Here is a 22,229-nt window from a genome sequence, read left to right as displayed (position 1 = left end):
CTCCCACTGTTGTTTGACATCTACCTGCATTGCTTCTTCATATTCTTCTGGTTCACTAGAATCCGTTAATAAAATAGAATACAAAGAAGGAGAAAATATTTTAGGGGGTCTACTTATCCTCGTAGAACGTCTAACACTTGCAGGAGTTTGTGGGACAATATGTTGTTGCTGAGCATCAGGTACCTGTGGCATCTCATTTTCAGAAATCTCATCCAACACCACATATTCTTGTTTGCCTTGTTCATGCTTCTTTTCCTGCATCTGTTCTTTATACATAACCTTCTCATTGAATATAACATCTCTACTTCTAATTATTTTCTTATTTTCAAAATCCCATAACCGATAGCCATATTCATCTATCCCATATCCAATGAAGGTACATTTCTGAGATTTAGCATCAAGCTTGGTTCTGTTTTCTTTATCAACATGGACAAAAGCTTCACAACCAAAAGTTTTTAGAAAAGAATAATTTACCTTTTTTACTAGTCCATGCCTCCTCTGGAATATCACCATCCAAAGGAGTTGAAGGTCCTCTATTTATCAAATAGACAGTAGTATGTACAACATCTACCCAAAAATGTAAGGGCAATCCAGCATGCAATCTCATGCTCCTCGCGCATTCCATGATAGTCCTATTCATTCTCTCCAACACACCATTTTCCTGTGGAGTTCCTGGAAATGTCTTCTACTTTTGAATCCTATTTAAGGAACAATAATCTTTAAATGCTTTGCTGTAATACTCACCTCCATTATCCGATCTGAGACACTTCAACTTTTTTTTTGTCTCATTCTCAACCAAAGCTGTCCATTTCTTAAAAGTTTCAAAATGATTTGATTTTTGTTTTAGGAAATATACCCGTGTTTTTCTAGTTGAGTCATCAATAAAAATAGCATAATAACAAGAGCCACCAAGAGATGATACTTGAGCCGGTCCCCATACATCTAAATGTACGAGCTCTAACTTCTCACTCTTCTTCTCTTTCCCAACCTTGAGAAATCTAACTCTTTTCTGTTTACCATAAACACAGTTTTCACAGAACTCTAAATCAATCTTCTTTAGTCCTGGCAATAGATTTTTGGAGTGAAGGATTTTCATCCCTTTCTCACTCATGTGCCCAAGCCTATGGTACCACATTACCGAATCTGTTCTTGCAACATTTATTGTTGTTGTCCCTGCAGTAACTTTATCTGTAGCAGCTAGGGTAGAGTAAGTGTTACCTGTACATAGATATAATGTGCCTACCTTCATACCTTTAGCTACTACTAATGATCCTTTAGTGACCTTCCACATACTGTCTAAGAAGGTAACTATGCAACCTTCACTACCTAGTTACCCTGCAGAAATTAAATTTCTTCTTAAATTAGGAACATGTCTTACCTCCTGCAGAAACCAGTCATTTCCATTCTGCAACTTGATCTTTATCTTTCCTTTTCCAACAATTTGACAAGGCTCATCATCACCCAAATATACCTGTCCAAAATCGCCTTGAACATAACCTAGAAAATATTTTCTATGGGGTGTAGCATGAAATGAAGCCCCAGAATCTATTACCCAGGAATCATTAACATTATCCAAACATAAGATTAAAGCATCTTGTAAAGTATTACTTGCAATATTAGCTTCCTTACTGTCATTTTCATTTTTGTCTCCTTCTTTGTTTTTTCGAGACCAACAGTCTTTCTTTAGATGACCAGGCTTTCCGCAGTACCAGCAATCTTTCGTTCCTCTAGATTGAGAGCATCCTTTCTTTGACTTCCCTCGTGACTTCTCATTCCCAGGGCCTTTTCCTCTTTCCTTTGATATTCCTCTGTTCTCCACATTCAAAACACTAACCGATGATGTTGGAGTCTCACCTGTGCTTTTCCTTCGCATTTCCTCGCTTAGGATAACACCAACAATATCGTCAAATACCAAAGTATTTTTACCAGAGACAAAGTTACTTATAGCCATAACCAAGCTATTCCAGCTTTCTAGTAAAGAACATAAAATCAAGAGAGCCCTAACCTCTTCTGCAAAGGTAATTTTTACCAAAGACAATTGACTGGTAATTGTATTAAATTCATTTAAGTGCTCCGCTACAGATCCTCCCTCACTCATTTTCAAATTAAACAAACGCTTCATAAGAAATACCTTATTCGAAGCCGAGGGTTTCTCATACAACTTAGCCAATGTTGCCATCAAATCTACAATTGTTTTTGCTTCTGTTATATTGAATGCTACAAACGGTGCAAGGCACAATCGAATGGATCCCAGTGCCTTTCTATCTAAAATGTCCCACTCTTCATCTGACATTGTGGTCGGTTTCTTTGCCTTTCCTTCCAATGGCCGCCACAAATCCTTTTGATATAGGTAATCCTCCATTTGCATTTTCCATAACTGATAATTCTGGTCGTTAAACTTTTCGACCTTGAATTTGGAATCCTCCATTGCTCCCACTCAAATCTGAAAGTTCTGCCAATTTATAGAAAACCTCGCTCTGATACCAATTGTTAGAGTTTCAAGCAGATCTGAAGCAAATATGAACTAACAATTATATGCAGATTTAAATACAAAAGATAAAGGAATAAAATAGGACACAGATAACACAAAGATTTAACATGGTTCACCCAGAATGGGTTACGTCCACCATACACAGTCGTCCAATCTTTCTTATTATCCAGCAAAAATAGTACATCAACCTTACAATGCCTTAAGCCTCCCAGCGGCTTATAACATGCATTTTTAGGGCAACAAACAAAGTCGACCTTTTTAGGGTTTTATTACAATGTCGGTTTTCATCAACGAAAAATGGCAAAATTTTTTTTCTCGGGGGCTCCCGCCCCCGAACCCCTGCCCAGGACCTCAGCAAGGATACGTGCTGAGTGTACAGTACTTTGCTGATCAGTCACCACATTTCAATAGCTACAACCTCAAAATGAAGTGCAATCTATGTATTATCATTCTACACAAGTTTCTATTTTTGTACACATAACATTCATGCATGCAAATGATAGCACAGAGGAGGATAGAAAGGTTGTAAGAGAGTATCATTTCTACATAAGTGATGATCATACTCATTCATCAGAGTTTGTACAAGGATGCTTTAAAGTTTTCTATGATAATTTAAAGGAAAGAAACATACAATACAACTGACACTTAATATGGTAAGATAATTGCACCACACAATTCAAGAATGCAAGGATGTTTTATTAGTTGACAAGGATGCATATGACAAGTAGTGTACAAAATTTTTGGAATTTCACTGAGGCTGGACATGGTAAGGGAGATAATGATGGTGCGAGAGCATGTGTAAGAAGAGCCCTAGCTAGAGAAGAATTGAAGTACAAAGGTGGTGCTAAGTTGATAGATGCAGAAACAATTGTGCGATGGTGTAACTCTATGATGGGTCCAGGTAATCCAGGTACACCAATGGTTTGTAGATAGTTTTGGTTGATCACTGAATCTAACATTAAAAACTATCTAGATTGTTGTATAGTTGCAAGATCAAGTGGCATGCACTCATTTATGAGTTCAAATGCAAGTTCACTAGTAATTTATACGAGACAGATGGTATGTTTTTTCTCTTCATGCATGTATTTTTTGTGGGATGAATATGAATCACAAGAGTGGGTTGACAAATGGTCTTGTAGACCATTGGTTCCCTTTGATACATATCAAATCCCCAAAGCACTACAATTGAGCCAAATGGAGACATCAGTGGATTTTGACCATGTATCCGACCTAGTGGATTTAGGTGATTTTTTGAGTTAATTTTTTTGTAAGTATTCTTTTTGTTGTACATCACACTTTATTTTTGGTATTAATTATCACTTTATAAAATGCAGGTCACATGTATGCAGTTGTTGCAAAAGAGAACAATGAAGAAGGAACAAATTAACAAATTACTTTGTGTGTTGCTATGTTGAGCCTAAAAGAAAATTGACAACCACAATCATTGATGTAGAGGGTATTAAGTACCCAATAGGGTTTGTTGTCTTGACAAGAACATGGCTTAGGAGATACCCTATCAAGAATTCTGATGTTTGGTTGTTCAAGGACTTTGAAACACACATACATATTCTTCATTTCTCTAACCTTGTTGTTACAACAAATATTCATTTGATGAAGTATCATGGTAGACCTCATAACAAGATTTTATGGAAAGTTCATGAATCTGACCACGAGGCAATACTTGACACAATATGGGTTAGAGCTGATCCTGAAGGCTCACTTGATTGATTCTATAGTTCAAAGTAGAATGATTTTGACAATTTTGTATATATCGTCGGTGAATTGTTCTATATTCATTTTTTGTATATATTAATGCACATGAGCTGATTTGTACATGTTTAGGGGCATAATTTTGTAATTTTAAATGGCCATGAGTTGATTTGTACATGTTTAGGGGCATAATTTTGTATATTTAAATAGCCATGAGCTGATTTGTACATATTTAGATACCAAATTTTGTATATTAAAATGGCGATGAGCTGAATCACACATATTTAAATGCCAAATTTTGTATAAAATCCCATGAGATGATTTGTAACACATTTTTCTGTATATTTAAATATCCAAAAGCTGATTTCTCCATATTTAGAGGCAAAATTTTGAATAATATGTGACAATGTTTTGTGACTTTTTTTGTGGCTATGTTTTGTGACTATGATTTGAGTTTATGTGATGTGATAAGGTCAATTATTTGAGACATTATTGGGCCATGGGATTCATGTATTGAGTCTAGATACAATTTGAGCAAAAAATGTCATTATTGTCAAAAAAGTTGTCAAGAAACTTCTACATCGCGCTAGTAGGGTATGGCTCTCGACGTTTTGGTGCTTTGGGAGGCACAACAGGAGAATGCCTAGCATAAAATTTCCCACTCGGACGTGCTCGTGATGTTGGTTTGTGCCCACGATGAACGAGATCAAATCTAGCCTATCTTGCAACTTTGTATTGCATGCCACTGATGGTTTTTGCAGTAGATAAAAAAACGCTACCATTTGAAAATGGCTAGGAGTTGCTAGAACCTGAGATAGGTCATTGTAGAGGAGCCTCACATGACACTAAAAGTTCAAATGGATTGATCATATGTATCTTGGGTTGGGAGAAATAGTCCGTCAAAGTTTGAGATTTTTTTGGACTTAGGGCACTTGAGAGATCGCACAAGTAGGGTATGGCTCTCGATGTTTCGATGCTTTGGGAGGCACAACAAGAGCATTCCTAGCATAAAAATACCCACCTAGACATGCTCATGATGTTGGTTTGTGCCCACAATGAACGAAATCAATTCTAGCCTATCTTGCAACTTTGCATTGCATGCCACCGACGATTTTTGTAGCAGGTGAAAAATGCTACCATTTGAAAATGGCTCTGAGTCGTCAGAAACTGAGATAGGTCATTGTATAAGAGCCTCACGTAACACTACAGGTTCAAACATATTGATCATATGTATCCAAATTTGGGTGAAACAAGCCGTCAAAGTTTGACAATTTTTTGGACTCAGGGCACTTGAGAGATCACGCCTGTAGGGTATGGCTCTTGACGTTTTGATGCTTTGGGAGACACAAAAAGAGAATTCCTAGCATAAAAATTCCCACTCAGACATGCTCATGATGTTGGTTTGTGCCCACGATGAACGAAATCAATTCTAGCCTATCTTGCAACTTTGCATTACATGCCACTAACGGTTTTTGCAGCAGATGAAAAAATGCTACTATTTGAAAATGGCTTCAAGTCATCAGAAATAGAGATAGTTCATTGTAGAGGAGCCTCACATGACACTACAGGTTCAAATAGATCAATCGTATGTATCATGGATTGGGAGAAACAGTCTGCCAAAGTTGGATAATTTTTTTGACTCAGGGCAGTTGAGAGATTGCGTTGATAGGGTATGGCTCTCGACATTTCGACGCTTTGAGAGGAACAACAAAAGCATGCCTAGCGTAAAAATACCCACCCAGATGTGCTCGTGATGTTGGTTTGTGCACACGACAAACAAAATCAATTCTAGTCTATCTTGCAACTTTGTACTGCATGCCATTGATGGTTTTTGTAGCAGGTGAAAAACCGCTACCATTTGAAAATGGCTTCGATTCGTTAGAAACCAAGATAGGTCATTGTAGACGAGCCTCACGTGACACTATAGGTTCAAATAGATCGATCATATATATCTTGGATTGGGAGAAACAATCTGTCAAAGTTTGATAATTTTTTGGACTCAGGGCACTTGAGAGATCGCATTGGTAGGGTATGGCTCTTGACATTCTGATGCTTTGGGAGGAGTGACAGGAGCATGACTAGCATAAACCTGCCCATCCAAATATGATTGTGATGTTGGTTTGTGCACACAATGAACAAAATAAATTCTAGCCTATCTTGCAATTTTGACAACTTCGACAACTCTGACAACTTTGACAACAATTGAGCAACTTTGACAACAAGTGAGCAACTTTGACAACAACTGAGAAAATTTTACATCTTTTATCCAAATGAGCCCAAACTTTGACAACTTTGGCAACTTTGACAACAACTGAGCAACTTTTACATCTTTTATCCAAATGACCCCAAAATTTCACAAATGGCTTCAAATGATCATTAATGGTCCCAAATTACCTTATTTAGATAAAACAATGGTAAAACAAGACGAGAACCAAAATTTGACCATTGCGAGCACGAGGGTGCTCTCAGACCACACACATTGACAAATATAAATGAAATGAATCAAAAGAATCCACTGATCATTACCATGGATCAAATCTGACAAATATAAATGAAAGTTTATCAAATCATATTCTACGATTGCAATGTTTTATATCATAGATTTTTGTTGTTTATATTCATATTGTTGCTTACATAGACAAATACTCATTTAACTTTATAAAAGGGCAGCCACCAAATACAACGAATACATAATAATGAACTCAATACAAGGGGTTTTGTAGGGTTAATTCAACATTTTAGAAAGTTTATCAAATCATATTCAACGATCGCAATGTTTTATATCATAAATTTTTGTTGTTTATATTCATATTGTTGATTACATAGGAAAATAATCATTTAACTTTATAAAAGGGCAGCCACCAAATACAACGAATACACAATAATGAACTCAACACACTTATTGGATCAAATATCAACATTTATATATCAAAAAAGGCATGTATGCCAAGTCAATACAAGTATTACAAAAATATGCAATATGCCATGTCTAAATCGATATACAATAAAAATGTAGAATATATATACATGTATTGGTCATTCAATGATCACAACTAACACTATATGATCCTATACATGTGGTGGATCATCAAAATCGAGCCTCTTTAATGCAATACACGGCTCTATATGTGGCTGCAAAACCACAATTCAAAAGCCAAGTTAGAATCCTTTTATAGAAAATAGTTCACAATTATCAATATAACTATGAATTTAACTATAATTTCTTTTCAATTGAAATGTAGATTACCTCATCGGTTGATCTTGGATCTAATGTCTTCGCTCTCTTCTCCTTGTTAGTCTTAGGAGTTTTCTCATACACAAACTTCAAAGGCTCCAAGCTATGGCCGAACCACGAAGGGGACTATTGTAGATTAAATGTACAATTAATACAATGTACTAATATATACATCAAAAACACTAAAAACCTATAATATAGAGAACAGAAGTGTACTGAAGCTTGAGATGCTTCTCGAATAGACCAACGAGCGCTCACCATTGATGGAGCCGCTGTCGCTATTACCTGTACGAAAAATGACCAAAGATTAAATAAAATTAATATAATGATAAGTATTGTAGGTTAAAAATAATTAATGTAATATATCAAACAAAAGTGTACCAGTTCCTGAGATGCTTCTTCAGTACATGGAGGAGGGATCATCATTGATGAAGAAGCTATGGATATTTCCTGTATGAAAAAATGATAGCATTATAATTTATCACGAGTTCGCATGTATACCTGCGTATAATCATCAAATTAAGAAAATAAAGTAGAGATACATACCTCCGCCCTCACTTGATCTACATGTATACCTGTATAATTTATCACGAGTTCGCATGTATACCTGCGTATAATCATCAGGTGTAGTAGGTGCATTCAACATATCTACATAGCTCAATGGGCGTTGTACATATAAAACAGACAAAAAACACTAATCAATCTATAAATCCCAACTAAGACAATTTCAACCTTTTCAAACAATTGTACAACTAAAAATGTGTTCAATTACCTTCTTCCCATGTTTTGGCATCCTCGAGTGTTTCATTTGTTGAGGACAAGGCCTAGACATAGGGGGGGGTGGGGGTACCCTAAAAAAAAAAATTAACGTGAGATATTAGTACAAATGATATTAAACATAATTTAATAAATCTAAAATGAAATGACTTGCCTATTCCATCAAAAGAATACATAAAATAAGGTGTACAAAATATGATACCATATAGCCTTGTAGGCCAAATGAGGGCGTGACATCATCAATCTGGGACTTTTGGTCTCCTGACAATGCCTACAAACAAAAATTTGTTAAGCATTAAAGAGAGTTAGTATATATTGTATTTTTTTTTAATTTAAAGTGTACTATTCTATTTAACATGTTACAAAATTTATACCTCAGATGTCGAAGTTGCTGCTGCAGTAAGTACAGGAGGAATATCAGATACCGTTGCTACATCCTAAAATGCATATTATTTGTATCAATTTAAATTGATATATAAATGAAAATACATTTACAATTACAAATTTCAAGTGAATGATAAATAAAATGCTATGAATTCAAATCAACACACCCGTGTCTGCGGATGATTGCCAAACAACATGTCGATCAACTTATTCGTCAGTGCCACATCCTTAGTTATGCGGGTTTGACATCTACTTCCGCAAATCATGCACAAATGGGATGTGGATCCATCTACAATAGCCTCGTTGTTCATCCCTATGCATATCCCTGAGCAAGTGGCACACACATGCTGAATGGGCTCACTAGCGCCACCTGCAACAACTAATGGCTCATCATCCGGTAGAAGAGGGTGTTGATCACATCAGTCAATGCTATAGCCACCTGAAGAGTTTATAGCTCCATTGACTCTTTTAGGTCTACTGGGACAATCAAATGCACCTTGGGTTTGGGTTCTAGGGGGCGACGACTCTCCTGGGCTACTCTCCTACGATCTCCAAGTCTATCTTGGGTAGAGCTGCCACCTCTACCATGGAATTCTCTCATGTCAAAATAATTAGGCATCACATTGAGGGCAAACTCACTGTATACTTTCCTCAAAAAATACAATGGAACCTCAAAATTATTACAAGGTGGTTCATCAAAGACCATCCACCATCTCTTCCAAAAAAGATTCTTCATCTGCACATTGGTACACTAATGTATGGGAAACCTCTTTGCATTAAGAGGTAACAACTAACCAGTTTTAGGATCAACAAAAAGGGCACATATTTGTTGTTTACTAATGTTTTTGTTTTTCACTCCCTCATATGATAACCCACTAGCATAAAATTGGTGACACCTATCCCTATAGTTTCCCCATTTTGTAATTTGAATGGAAACTATAGTGGCACCACTAGCTAATGTTTCTAGGCTAGTGGCAAGGGATTTATAATGCTCAAGCTCAAATGTTTTCAATTTATTAATCAGTCTATTTATTTTAGCTGTGTTTTGCCCTAACTGATTAAGCAATCCCTCTTGTGTATTAGGTGTATGGTCAAAAGGAGGAGATGGAGGTGTATTATGTAGGTTTTATTCGAGGTTTTCAGGAGGTGCATCTTGTTGTTCTTGTTGTGGATTTTGAGAATCTGGTTTGTGTAACAAAAAATAAAAAACCTAATCAAAATAAACGAATTTAAATTCAAAATGTAAAAAAATTGAACAAATGTGAAAAAAAACAAAATTAAAGCAAAACCAACCTTGATCCATGGTGTTTGGGTGATAAATGAGCGAGCCCGTGCACAGTTTAGCAGTAAAAAACCCCAATTTCCAACTCATGGCCGTGTGAAAAGTAAAACATAGTGTGCCAATTTTTTTTATTGACAAGTACTACGTACACGCTATTTTAGGACTTAAAACATGTACGCAGTGCTAAGTCCTAAAGCAACATGTATGCGGTGCTAAGTCTTAAAGGAGTGCGCACACGGTCTTTTTTATAAAAGAACCCCATATGCACTCTTGTCCCTTTATGGATGGGGACAACGAACCTTAGCACGTACGGGGTGATTTGAATTTTTAGTACCGTGATTGTGGTGCCTATTTTCACAAGTTTTTTTAGATGTGTGTCCACTTTTTTGCACACCATCTTTGTGCACTTACCCAGGAAGTGATTAAGAGGTAGAAATAAAGTGTAGAGCTTAAAAAAGAGAAGGAATAAGGGATTCAATGATAGTTAGAGAGAAAAGGTCTAGAGAGAGATGCATAAATATGGACAAAAGAGAGAGATGAAGCAACAAACAGCCGGTGGAGTGACAAGTTTAGATCTTAGAAGAGAGAGGTAGAGAAAGGAACAAAGAGAGATAACATGGTTTACCAGAGTTTATTAAACTCAGTAAAGTTCTTAAATTTTCTATTATTAATTACTTATTAAATAGTGTTTCAAGTATTTTGAGATGATTGTTACAAAAAAATCATGAAAGAGGGAGTTCATATGAAAATTTTGTGAGCTTTTGATGTTTTAAAAATGAAGTATGAATTTAAATTAATTATAATTAATTTTTAATACAAAACATAGAAACACCACCTATTCCATATCATATAGCTCTGAATCACCTTTCCTATGCCTGTAAAAAATCAAAATTTTGATATGAAACGTAAAAGTTATGCCCATTTTACTAAAATGTGTTTTTTAAATTTTTTCTCATAACAAATATCCATTTTGAAAGGATATCCGATTTGGTTTCCAAAATGGATATATGTTTTGAATAGATATTTGATTTAGAAAATATGACATCACAATAATGACGTCAAGAAACGGATATTCGTTAATAATAGATATCCATGTTTTTTAACATAATTTTTTCCCCTCCATGTTTTGTTTGGGATTTAGCTAGGACATGCCAAGCCAAGAAAGTCAACACAAAAAAAATGTTTTTGAGTTTTCCTTGCTTTTCCAGACTTCGCCTTGGTGGTTGATGACTTTTTTAAAGCCGAAATTGATTGAATGAAAAGGGATTTTTAAGGACATTCTCAGGTTTCTAACAATATAAGGTTTGCCTTATTTTGACTTTAATAAATAATTATTATTCATTTTCTAATTGAATTCTGACTAAAGTCCTGATTGATACGCTGATTGAAAAATATACAATTACTTTCAAATAGTATCACATTTTTTGAATCCGAAACATGCGTCACATTCTATGCTTCGCCTACTATAGGATAAAAAAATTTGAATTTCATAAAGTTTTGACCAAGTTAAGGTGGTCAGACATATGAGTTTTTATATTTCTGAAAAGTTGTAGTAAAAAATTCATAATTAATTATTTACTTCAAAAAAAATTATAAAAATTTATGTGTTACATTCGGACACGAGTCTGTACTACTTATATTTAAAGTATTATAAAAAAATTATGATTTGATTGTGGTTATGGTTGTTAGACATACACCTACTTCTTATCCTTTTCTTGAAATTTTAGTACTACTGCATATTTGAAATTTTAAAATTTAGTCAAATACATTTTTTTATAGAAAAAACTAGTAGCTTAGAAACTACATTCAGTTTGCTACAAATTTTGTTCTTAAATATTTTTAAAATAATGTTAATAAATTATTCAAATTTTTATGTCAAGTTGCCTAACTCTTTTTTTTGAAATTTCATTGCCACTTAAGGGCCCGTTTTGGCCCACCATGATCCTGCACATACCCACCTCTTTGTTTTGACTCAAAATTTTGTAATTGACCACCATCTAATTTTGGCTCTATATGATCAACAACCACTTAACTGTTAAAGTATTCCAAACCACTCCCAACCCTCCCGAGGCGCCTATTGAATCCACAAAAACTCCTTCCCACTGCTTCCACATTTGCATTCTATTTTGAGCTTCTTCTTTATCTCACTTGGTCTCTTGTAGTAACACTGAATCTCCTTTACTTAAGTCAATTTGACTAAAGAGTAAGCGCCACTTGCAAGGGGCATTGAAGCCCCTAACATTCTAGGTTATGATCTACATGGCTCCTTAGGAAGGGCAATGTCCTTCTTGTTTCTCAATTTCATTTCTCCCTTGGCACTTGCTGCTAGTACTAGTTTGACCTTATTTGTTTTGGTTGCCCTTTTTTTCTTTAGTTCTACAGAGGGCCTTTTTAGCTTAGGTTGGGTTTGTACTATACCTCGTTCCTCCATAATCTTCATTTGTTCCTCCTTAAATCCATCTTCTTGATCTGATTTGGATTCTTCATTTTCTTCCATTATCTCATCATCAACTCCTACTACTTCCTTATTCCATTTGTCATTTGTGTTATCACTTTCCTTCCCTGGAGTGCATTGGATTTCTACTTCATTGACATTGTCCATCTTCTCCTAATTTTCCTCTTCTAGCTCTTTTCTCCCATGATCATATTGGCTAATATAATCCTCCCCTAGGATGTCTTGGGTGTCTACTTCTCCTTCTTTATCCAATTTTTCCTCATTTTCAATTATTTGCTCTTCTGTTCTTCCTTTATCAATTAAAATACTTGATACTTACTACAGGTATGCATGAAATTTTTTCTAAACAAAAAATTTGCTCAGGGTACAACAAAATTCAAGAACGGAGCAATTTCTAAGGATCTTCTACTTGATATGCTTGATCTCTTATGCTCCACTACGAAGTGTATTCTAGGTTCTTTTTCTCCACTATACTACAATTTCATTATAATTTGCATTCAATATAAATGATCTCAATATTTTCTCATGTTATTTTATAATCCTTTTGTTGAATATACTTTTTTGTTATATGATTTCTCAGAAAATAGAAGAAAACAAAAGTTTCTCATAAGCTACAATTGAAATTCAAGAAAAAATTAAATATAATGAAAAAAAAAACTATTTATTATTACAAACACTTTATTCTTATTTAAAATACAATTTATTAATTTGTATTCAATATAAATGTGTTGGCATTATGGATGAATTGATTATGTGTTGCATTGATGTTCTGTCATTGATGTAAACACTAGCTAATATGGTTGGTTACTAATAGACAAGTTTTGGTTATTGGTAAAAGATCTAGTGTTACCGGCAGAAGAGACTATTTGTTGGACACTTCCGACATGTTTGGATCTATGGAATGTGATTGGTTACATGTGGTATGTGCTTCTGGAGCATGTTTTGGTCAGTTGGTATTAACTTGGTAATCAGTTGCTGTCATACATTCTGGCAAACCCTTACCGACACTGGTTTAAGGTTTAACCGACAAAGCTTTCACTGAGGAATCTTGACAAGATGCATAATTGGTGTTGGTGCAGTTTCTTCATAAATTTCAAGATGCTAAAGATGTTCTTTTATCATGCTTCAACTGCTTGAAGAACTTGCTTTGGTGTGGTGGACCCAGAATAGGTCCGGTACTTATCTAGGTTATGGACCGATATCATGCTAACGTGAACTCTACATGTTACCGGGATGTTTAGGAATGATTTATGGATTGATTATTATTGTTTTGGTCTTAAGCTGACATGTCATATCATTGTAATATGGATTTATATTGTAATATCTTTTAGGTGGCTGACCTAATTGGTTTAGGCCTTAGGGTTTGTATAAATAAGAGGTATAAACTCTTTGTAGAATATCATGGTTATGGAATAGGTCATGGTCAAGGAATGTAATGTGCGAATATTGTAATATCATTCAGGCAGAGGAGTTGGTCGATCATTGGTGATCGAATTAGATTCAAAAGAGGATTTAGTCCTCTGACATTGAGCTTAACCAGGATTGTAATCAAGCATGTTAGATGCTATTTCTGGAAGTTCACTCTATTGGATTGTTGTCCATTAATCTTGAGAAGATTGTAGCCTTCCTGTAGTTAGTGAGACTCTTTTTGTAATGAGCAGTATGCTCTAGGCAGGGTACCTTCCTGCATGTGCAGGCCCCTCATTGTAACACATACTTTCTACAGAAGTATCATCTAACTGTGGGTAGGCTTCCCACCACGGTTTTTCCCTTTCTGGGTTTTCAAAGTACAAATAATGGTGTTATGTGGTATGGTTGCTTTGCATTGATTATCTGTTTAATTGTTAAGTTGTATTGTTTATCGGTATCTGTTCCTTTCGGCATCTGTATGTGCTTTACTGGTACTTGATTTGTTTAAGGTTATTAAGAGGATTAAAAGTTATAATCTGTTAACAATTGATTCACCCCCCCCTCTCAGTTGTTCATCGGTTATCCTAACAAAATGATAATATGTTGAGATTAAAATACTTGATGCTTACTATAGATATGCGTGAATTTTTCTCTAAACAAAAAAATTGCTCAGACTACAATGGTATTCAAGAATGAAGAAATTTCTAAGGTTCTTTTGCCTAATCTGCTTGATCTCTTCCACTCCACTATGAAGTGTATTCCAAGAAGGCTTGAAATTTGATGGCCACCCCTACCTGTCATATCAATTTTTTATGATGGTTTCGTAATTTCAATACCTTTGATTTGACGTTTAAAAAAAATAATTGATTGTCAAAAAAAAATCTTTGTGTCATCTTTCTCACAATAACTACATTTTATAATATTTGAGATCTCCCCAAATTCATCAATAATGAAAAAAATGAAGTACAATTACAAACTTATATTTTATTGATAAATAAAAAGAATAATAGAATAATACATATTTATAATAGAAAATAGAAACAACTTTAAAAATTCATATTAAAATAGTTTAAAAATTAGAAACAACTATGTTTTAGTATTTTAGTTATAACAAGTTTCTAAATTGATATTTGAGACAATCTCCTTAAAAATATTTAAAAAATAAATTGACTAAGTTTCTAAATTCATATAAGAAAATAGAAATTATTTTGAAAATTCATATTAAAATATTATAAAATTAGAACAAATATATCTTACTTTTTAAAAATAAATTTATATTTTTATAATAAACATTCTTAAATTATATATATCAATATTATAAATTAAGATGTTATATATATTACTTATTATAATATTTTACGGTTTATTAATAATTTGAAGTGTCATATATACGTTTTTAGAAAAAAATAGCATGTCAATGTACACGGTCCAGTAATTTTTAAGTTGTCATATACAGTCTAAAAGTGAAAAAAATAGCCATATAGCCTGTCAAATTCCTTTTAAGTTGTCATATACAGTCTAAAAGTGAAAAAAACAGCCATATAGCCTATCAATTCCAGGCCTGATTCCAGGTTCTTCTGCTCAACTACACTACGATTTCATTATAATTTGCATTCAATGTAAATGATTATAGATTTTCTCATGTTATTTATAATCCTTATGTTGAATATGCTTTTTTATTTAATGATTTTCTCTAAAAACAAAAGTTTCTCATATGCTACAATTGAAATTCAAGAATAACTTAAATGTAATGAACAAAAAATACTATTCTATTTTATGATTTCTCAAAAAATAGAAGTTTCTCACAGACGACAACTGAAATTCAAGAATAACATAAATATAATGAACACAAAATACTTTTCTATTTTATGATTTCTCAAAAAACAAATTTTCTCATAGGCTACAATTGAAATTCAAGATTAACTTAAATGTAATGAACAAAAAATACTATTTTATTTTATGATTTCTCAAAAAATCAAAGTTTGTCACACACGACAACTGAAATTCAAGAACAAAATAAATATAATGAAAATAAAATACTTTTCTATTTTATGATTTCTCAAAAAAAAAGAAAAGTTTCTCATAGGCTACAATTGAAATTCAAGAATAACTTAAATATAATGAATAGAAAATAATTATTTATCATCACAAACATGACATATTTAAAAAAAAATATAATTTGTATTCTATATAAATTATCATACTTTGAAATTAAAATACCTGATACTGAGTGCAACACGTATGTGTAAATTTTTCTCTAAACATAAAATTTACTTAGGTACAAATATAATGAATAGAAAATAATTATTTATTATCACAAACATGACATATTTTTAAAAAAATATAATTTGTATTCTATATAAATTATCATACTTTGAAATTAAAATACCTGATACTGAGTGCAACACGTATGTGTAAATTTTTCTCTAAACATAAAATTTACTTAGGTACAATGGAATTGAAGAACAAAAAAATTTCTTCTGCTTGTATGATTGTAGGTATGCATGATTTTGGATTTATATAATTGCATTATTATTTTTTACTATGTAGGATATACGTATATTATTTATCAAAATATTTATTATTATATTTTAATTTATTCTTTATTCAATTTATTTATATTAAGTTTTTTATAATAAGTATATTATATTTTGACATAAGACATTTCATATTATTTTCTAAAAGTGTCATTGATAGGAGATTGTGTTCTTGAAGGAATCATAGTATTAAAGGGATAAATGCATCCTACTTCATCATGAACAAAATCATAAGAATTAGGATCAATGTTGATTGTGTGAAGTTCATTGTTAGATATGAATTTGATTGTGTGATCAAGAGTAGAAGGGAGTCCTGCTTTCATAGCATGAATCCATGGTCTACCTAGAAGAAGGTTATAATTAAGATCGTTGGGCATGACATGACTAGGAGTAGGTAAAGTCAAGTTCTACTTTTATAGGTAATATGACTAAACCAAGTGACTCTCTAGGAACATTATCCAAGCCACAAACACAAAATGATTAGGATGAATAGAAGAATAATCCTAGTTTATATGTAATATCATTTGGTTTAGAAGAAGGATGAGGAACCACCTTTTGTAAGGCTTCTTAGATCAACTTAAGGTATGAAGGTGAAGTTTTAATCAAATTCCAAAGGGAAATATTAGCTAAGATATCATGGAGTTTCTCCACAAGATTAGGTTCCTTATCAACATTTTTCTTAAGATGAGGGGGTGAAGGAAGAGAAGTGAGAAGAACATTGGGATCTCGCCTTTTGTTATTATTCTTAAATATATGTGAGGAACTTCAATATCATATTTTTGTGCTAGTTTCCTTTCCATATCACCTTTTTAACATATGTATTTTGCAACTCTTAAGATATAGCAAGAGGTCTCTTTTAACATGACTAAAAAAATGGATAGTATTGACTTGATCAAGCTTTTTATTCTCCAAGGAATCATCTTTAGGATAGAGAACATAAAGGAAAGTGTTAACATTTTCATCCTCTTGCTCCATAGTATCTTTATGGGTAAGACAAACTTTAGGAGAAGGAAAAACATAACTCATTAATGCTTCATCTCTTGTGGGGAAGTCATTGAAATGAAAAGAGGGTATGGTATCACTAGGAAAGATAGCTACAATATCACTCTCTTGCACCAAATGATCCTAATGGGGAGGTAAATTTTAGGAGAAAGATGAACATCATTCTCCAAAATTTCATCCTTAGGAGGAAGATCTTTGAAATAAATGTTCATAATCTCTTCTTGCACCAATATGCCCTCATTGGTGGGACCAAATTTGGGAGAGAGTAAATCATAGCTATGAATGAAAGGGAGATTTAAGTTATTATCATATGCATGAAAGGGAACATTATGAACATCTTGAATATGACTTGAAATTGAACTAGCAAAATAAGATAACAACTCCATATAAATGTATGATAAAATAAGAAACTCATCAATAAAACAATAAAACAATAAAACAATAAAATAATAAAACATCAAACTTGTATAACATGATTAATATAAACCATTACATTCAATAAATAATTTGTAGACCCCCATTATGAAATCCATTTCTTGATATTCTCATTTCTTGATATTCTTTTTCCACCATAACAATATTCTAATTAGTTTTTCTAAGTTCAATCAAATTAACTTTTTCTAAATTCTCAAATTGCATTTGATGTGTTTAAAAAATATAGTCATTTAAACGAAAAAAATTAAAAAATCAGTTTTAGGGATTTTCCAACGATAAATCTTTGAGTAATTCCTACCTCATCCCGAAGTTCGCACAAAGATTACAAACGTAACAGTATGGTGACGATCAAATTGCAGGTTATGCATAACCTCTCTTAATTTTTTTAAAGTCCGCTTTCAATTATATGCTAAACATGAAATGGCTGCAGTATACTTGCTTCTCTGCATTTTGTTATTTTTTCAGTAATTTTGTTATCTACCACTGTACAAAGTTTCTGATTCTAGATTCATACTAAGGATCTTCATTTTCTTCTGAAAACACATTTTTCATGTTTATGCAATCTATCTTTTCGTTCATTGTTATCTGCACGAGATTTAATCTTCAGCAGGTAAACAAATTTAGAGAAGGCAGCTTGGAGGGTTTACGGTTCCCCATGTTGTTCCCTTGGCATTTTCACAATAAGATTCAGGCTGCCCACCTGAGGTCAGCTTCAAAGATATGTCACTCAGAATTATGCCTGTACATGGTATGCTTTTGCTGCAGGAAAGACGCACTGCTACTTTTGTTGCAGAAGTTCCTATAATGTCTTTGAATGTTACGTTTGTGACTCGAACTGCAGACGTCTGTTAAGTCAACAATAGAGTTTAGTGAATAAAAGCGACAGGAGGTTTCAAAATATTTAAAATAATTAAACAGGGGACCAGAGTATACAACCTGATTGGGGCAGGGCATTGGTGAATCACAATAGTATTGATCGATTATTATTGGATTGGCTGTGTCTACCATTTGAACATTGGAAAATACAATATTGCTTGCCAGGCCTGTACCTCCCTGTTATTATTACAGTGGCAAATATTCAAATTTATGCATTCAGTAATGTATGCGGACGGTGAATTTTCCATGTTTATACAAATTTCTTTTAATTTTTGATGGGTTAAGCTGTTTAGTACCTGCCATGTTTTGATTCTTAATCCATTTTGAGTTGATATCAATTTGGCGCCGTCTATCAATACGTTGGAAACCTCGTCCGTTGAATGCCTTTTACCAAGGCTTCCCACACTGCACGGTAAATAGTCTAATGACTTGATACATAAATAGATGAATTTCCAATATCAAGGCATTTATTGTAAGCTCTTTGAGTGAGTGGATTTCTAGAGACAGATTATTGCACCTTATTCCATGACCTGGTCCGCATGTAAGATCTTGTATTGTGATGTTGGAAGATCCTTTACCGACTGAGATACAGTCATCCCCTGTTCCATTTGATTTCATTAGTAATTCTGTGTCCCTGGTAACTTCAGGATTATGGGCTATAATAAAATCTTTAGTGATAGAGGAGATAGTTTAATTTTATATTTGAGTTCTTGCGCACTCTGTGAAAGTGGGAAAAGAATAAGGAAAGAAAGGAAAAAATTGAAAATATAACTACAATCAACTAAGCAGAGAAACAAATTTCTCAAGAAAGAAAATTCAGGAAAGCTGAAAAGCCAAAAATATGAGTTCATTTGAAGTTTTTAATTTGGAAATTGTTGGCAGCAGCTTAAACTAAAGAGCTAGTACATGATCTTTTATTTTGAATTAATAACAGATCTACAAGTTTTTACTACGCTTTACCTGAGCCGATAACGCAGTCGCGTACTAAAACATTTGTGGAAAATTCTATATGAATTCCATCTGTATTTGGACTGTTTTCGGGTGCCAAAATTCTAACTGAGAGGACTTCGACATTGTGACATCCAAGAAAATTCAAATGAGAGCGAGGACTTTCTATAATCGTAATTCCTGAAATTATAATCCCTCTGCTATATTCGAATTGAATGGCCTTCATATTCAAAGAATTACACGCATTGTTAGCGAAAAATCAACAGTATAACTTATTGGAAAGGATGTGGATACTTAAAATTCATTGTAATGTAGCTACTTACCGTTGGCAACCTTCTACAGAACCGCTGCAATGAAAACCAAACAGTACGATTTTCAGTAATAGAGATAATACCTCGAGAAAAATTTACAAATAACAGATTAAAGACCATTCAAAATCTTTGATTCAAGTTTGGTTCTTTGCAGTGTAAGTCTATGCTGGATTCTTCTGGATTAAACTGGTAAAAGATTTTGTGCTTTAAGATCTTCCTACTGGATATATATCGAAGAATAAAAGATGGATGCAGTATAACATTTTGAATCTCTCTAGTGGATCAACCTCCAGCTATGAACAACAGTGTTCCGGATGTCCCTACTTAATCTAATTAATGGAAACAAATGACTGAATTGTTTGAATATGGAATTAATAGATAGATATTAAACGTCGCTGGATAAATAAGAACCGAATAATCCTTAGAATACTTGAATTTTGCAGATATTTTTTGAAAAGATGAGAAAGGAAGAAGATTGATATCATTTACCTTGTAATTTACCACCCTGCAAGCTAAATACCACCATCCACTTCCTTGTCCAAGAATCATGCCCCTTCCGGTCAGACTAAAATGTTTAAGTCGCTTAAATTCAAGCCATACTCTTGAATTCGTCGATTGTACAGGATATTTTGGTGCAACTATTGTTCCGTCTATCTGTAAAAGTCATTTAATAGTTAAATTTATTTCATTTAACTTTAAAAATGCAGCATTAGTGATTAGAGTAGGCCAATACAGACCTGAAAATTAAAACCTGGCTGACACGGACCAGTGAAAATTGAATGCTTCAAAAGAAATGTTTTAGGGCCAGGCACAAGCAATGTTGTGGAAGGAGATTCACAAGCGGCAGCCCATGCCCGTGAGAATGCCTGCAAAAGCAGATTTATTTACTTAAAAAATCGTACACTGTTTCAAATCTATTTTTCCTGTTTAGTCAAATAATAGCGACTACCATAAAGACAAGAAGCAAATGAAAGGCTTAGTCAAAGAATTCGACAAACTTTATAAATTATTGAAAAAGAAACCACTGTCAGGTCAACCGTTGAGTACACAGTAACGAAACATCGGTAGTCGCAATTTGAAATAAATCACTAAGATTTTACGAGTGCATTTTATAAAATACTGAACATTAACCGCATAGGCTTAGAGATACAGTGCCAGAAGTAAACAGAACAATTAAGTCCAACTGATTTTAATTGTACACGTAGGATAAAGAAACCGAAATCACAATAAATTTTCGAGTCTTATTCTTCAACATTAATGTGCTCTCTGGTTGTACCTTAGTTTGACAAAAGCAAAGAAAAATTATACTGCAACTAGAAAAACCTTCACTGAAAATCACGCTAAGCCAAAGTTAACGAAGACATCAATTCGATTTTACAAGGATTTTGCACAAACGCGGTTATGGTTAATATTTGTTTTTGTTTCTGCGTAAAGAAGTTCTGAATTTACACTAAAAGTCGTTCAAATCGAGGTTTAATCACAACAATATCAATAAGTTTGCTAAATAATGCACATGTAGAGAGCAAACGAAAACAAGAAGTTTGTGTAAAATCTTTTCGCATCGAGGTATAATTCTACCGTGAACAGATAAACTCCTTTGAGAGAAAAACTGCTTCCAAATATATTATTTTAGGTACAGAAACAGAGTCATTCATATCAATCTGACGAGAAAGATTTTTCTAAAATATATTTTGCGCTGCGCAAACTGCAAATAAATTATTTTTGAAATAATTTTTGTTTTTTTATATCAGGCATGTAGCAAGTCTGTAAAGAAAGTTAAATAGATCACTAAAACACACCTACAATTTTATCACTGAACAACTGCGCAATGTACTCTGTAAATTTAGGCATTCTAGGGACCACCATTAACATTACAAAGCAGTGTTTCCCGAATGATGGAAATATTTTTCCTAAATGAAAAAATGTTTGAAGTCCACAATAACTAACATTTAAAGATTTGAAGTAAAACAAGAGGATAGAAATAAACTACCAGTGTATCATCTTCTAATCCGTTGCCTACTGCACCGTATGCTTGCACATTAAAGAATTTAACGAGATGAAGATCTGAACATGAAGTTATATTTCTCTTCCCATATTCGTGATTGCAAGCGATAATAAAACTGGACTGAAATGAAACACAAATAAAGACAAAATGCAGAAGATAAAAAGGAATGTTTCCCATTGGAATTTCTACAAGCAGTTCCAGTTTTCTGAAGAATTTAAAGGGCACCGTGGACGTTTTACCAGTAGTATATAAAGAGTTGTTGAAACCAAAAGTAAGTTAACAGGGATTACGGGGCTTGTACAATTCATTAAGTTAATTTAAGACTATTTTAAGTCATTTAAATTCGGCCTTTAAATTCAACTTTATGATGG

The 22,229-nt window shown here is 33.5% G+C and overlaps 1 protein-coding gene across 1 annotated transcript; it reads right to left on the bottom strand.

Annotated features, from left to right (window-relative positions):
* Positions 1-18,060: 18,060 nt before the first annotated feature.
* Positions 18,061-22,162, bottom strand: LOC131042587 (polygalacturonase-like). The gene is made up of 9 exons (XM_057975899.2): positions 21,844-22,162; positions 20,591-20,719; positions 20,343-20,507; positions 19,866-19,889; positions 19,555-19,762; positions 19,112-19,193; positions 18,891-18,999; positions 18,655-18,771; positions 18,061-18,563 (listed from the first exon to the last, which is right to left on the bottom strand). Exons 1-9 carry the CDS (start codon positions 22,033-22,035, stop codon positions 18,339-18,341), a joined length of 1,251 nt encoding a protein of 416 aa, XP_057831882.2. The 5' UTR covers positions 22,036-22,162; the 3' UTR covers positions 18,061-18,338.
* Between the last annotated feature and the right edge of the window lie 67 nt (positions 22,163-22,229).

The sequence above is a fragment of the Cryptomeria japonica genome, chromosome 2 (assembly GCF_030272615.1).
Source record: "Cryptomeria japonica chromosome 2, Sugi_1.0, whole genome shotgun sequence".
Taxonomy (NCBI): domain Eukaryota; kingdom Viridiplantae; phylum Streptophyta; class Pinopsida; order Cupressales; family Cupressaceae; genus Cryptomeria; species Cryptomeria japonica.
Note: the sequence above shows the minus strand (reverse complement) of the source record. Positions and strands in the feature narration are given on the sequence as shown.

Excerpts from the sequence above, each read along its gene's own strand:
- LOC131042587 (XM_057975899.2), bottom strand. The coding sequence starts at position 22,035 with ATGGGAAACATTCCTTTTTATCTTCTGCATTTTGTCTTTATTTGTGTT. Across the intron at positions 19,890-20,342 it reads GCAGGGTGGTAAATTACAAG|CGGTTCTGTAGAAGGTTGCC; the intron begins GTAAATGATATC and ends TTTTCATTGCAG. Across the intron at positions 19,763-19,865 it reads TCTGTAGAAGGTTGCCAACG|GCCATTCAATTCGAATATAG; the intron begins GTAAGTAGCTAC and ends TTGAATATGAAG.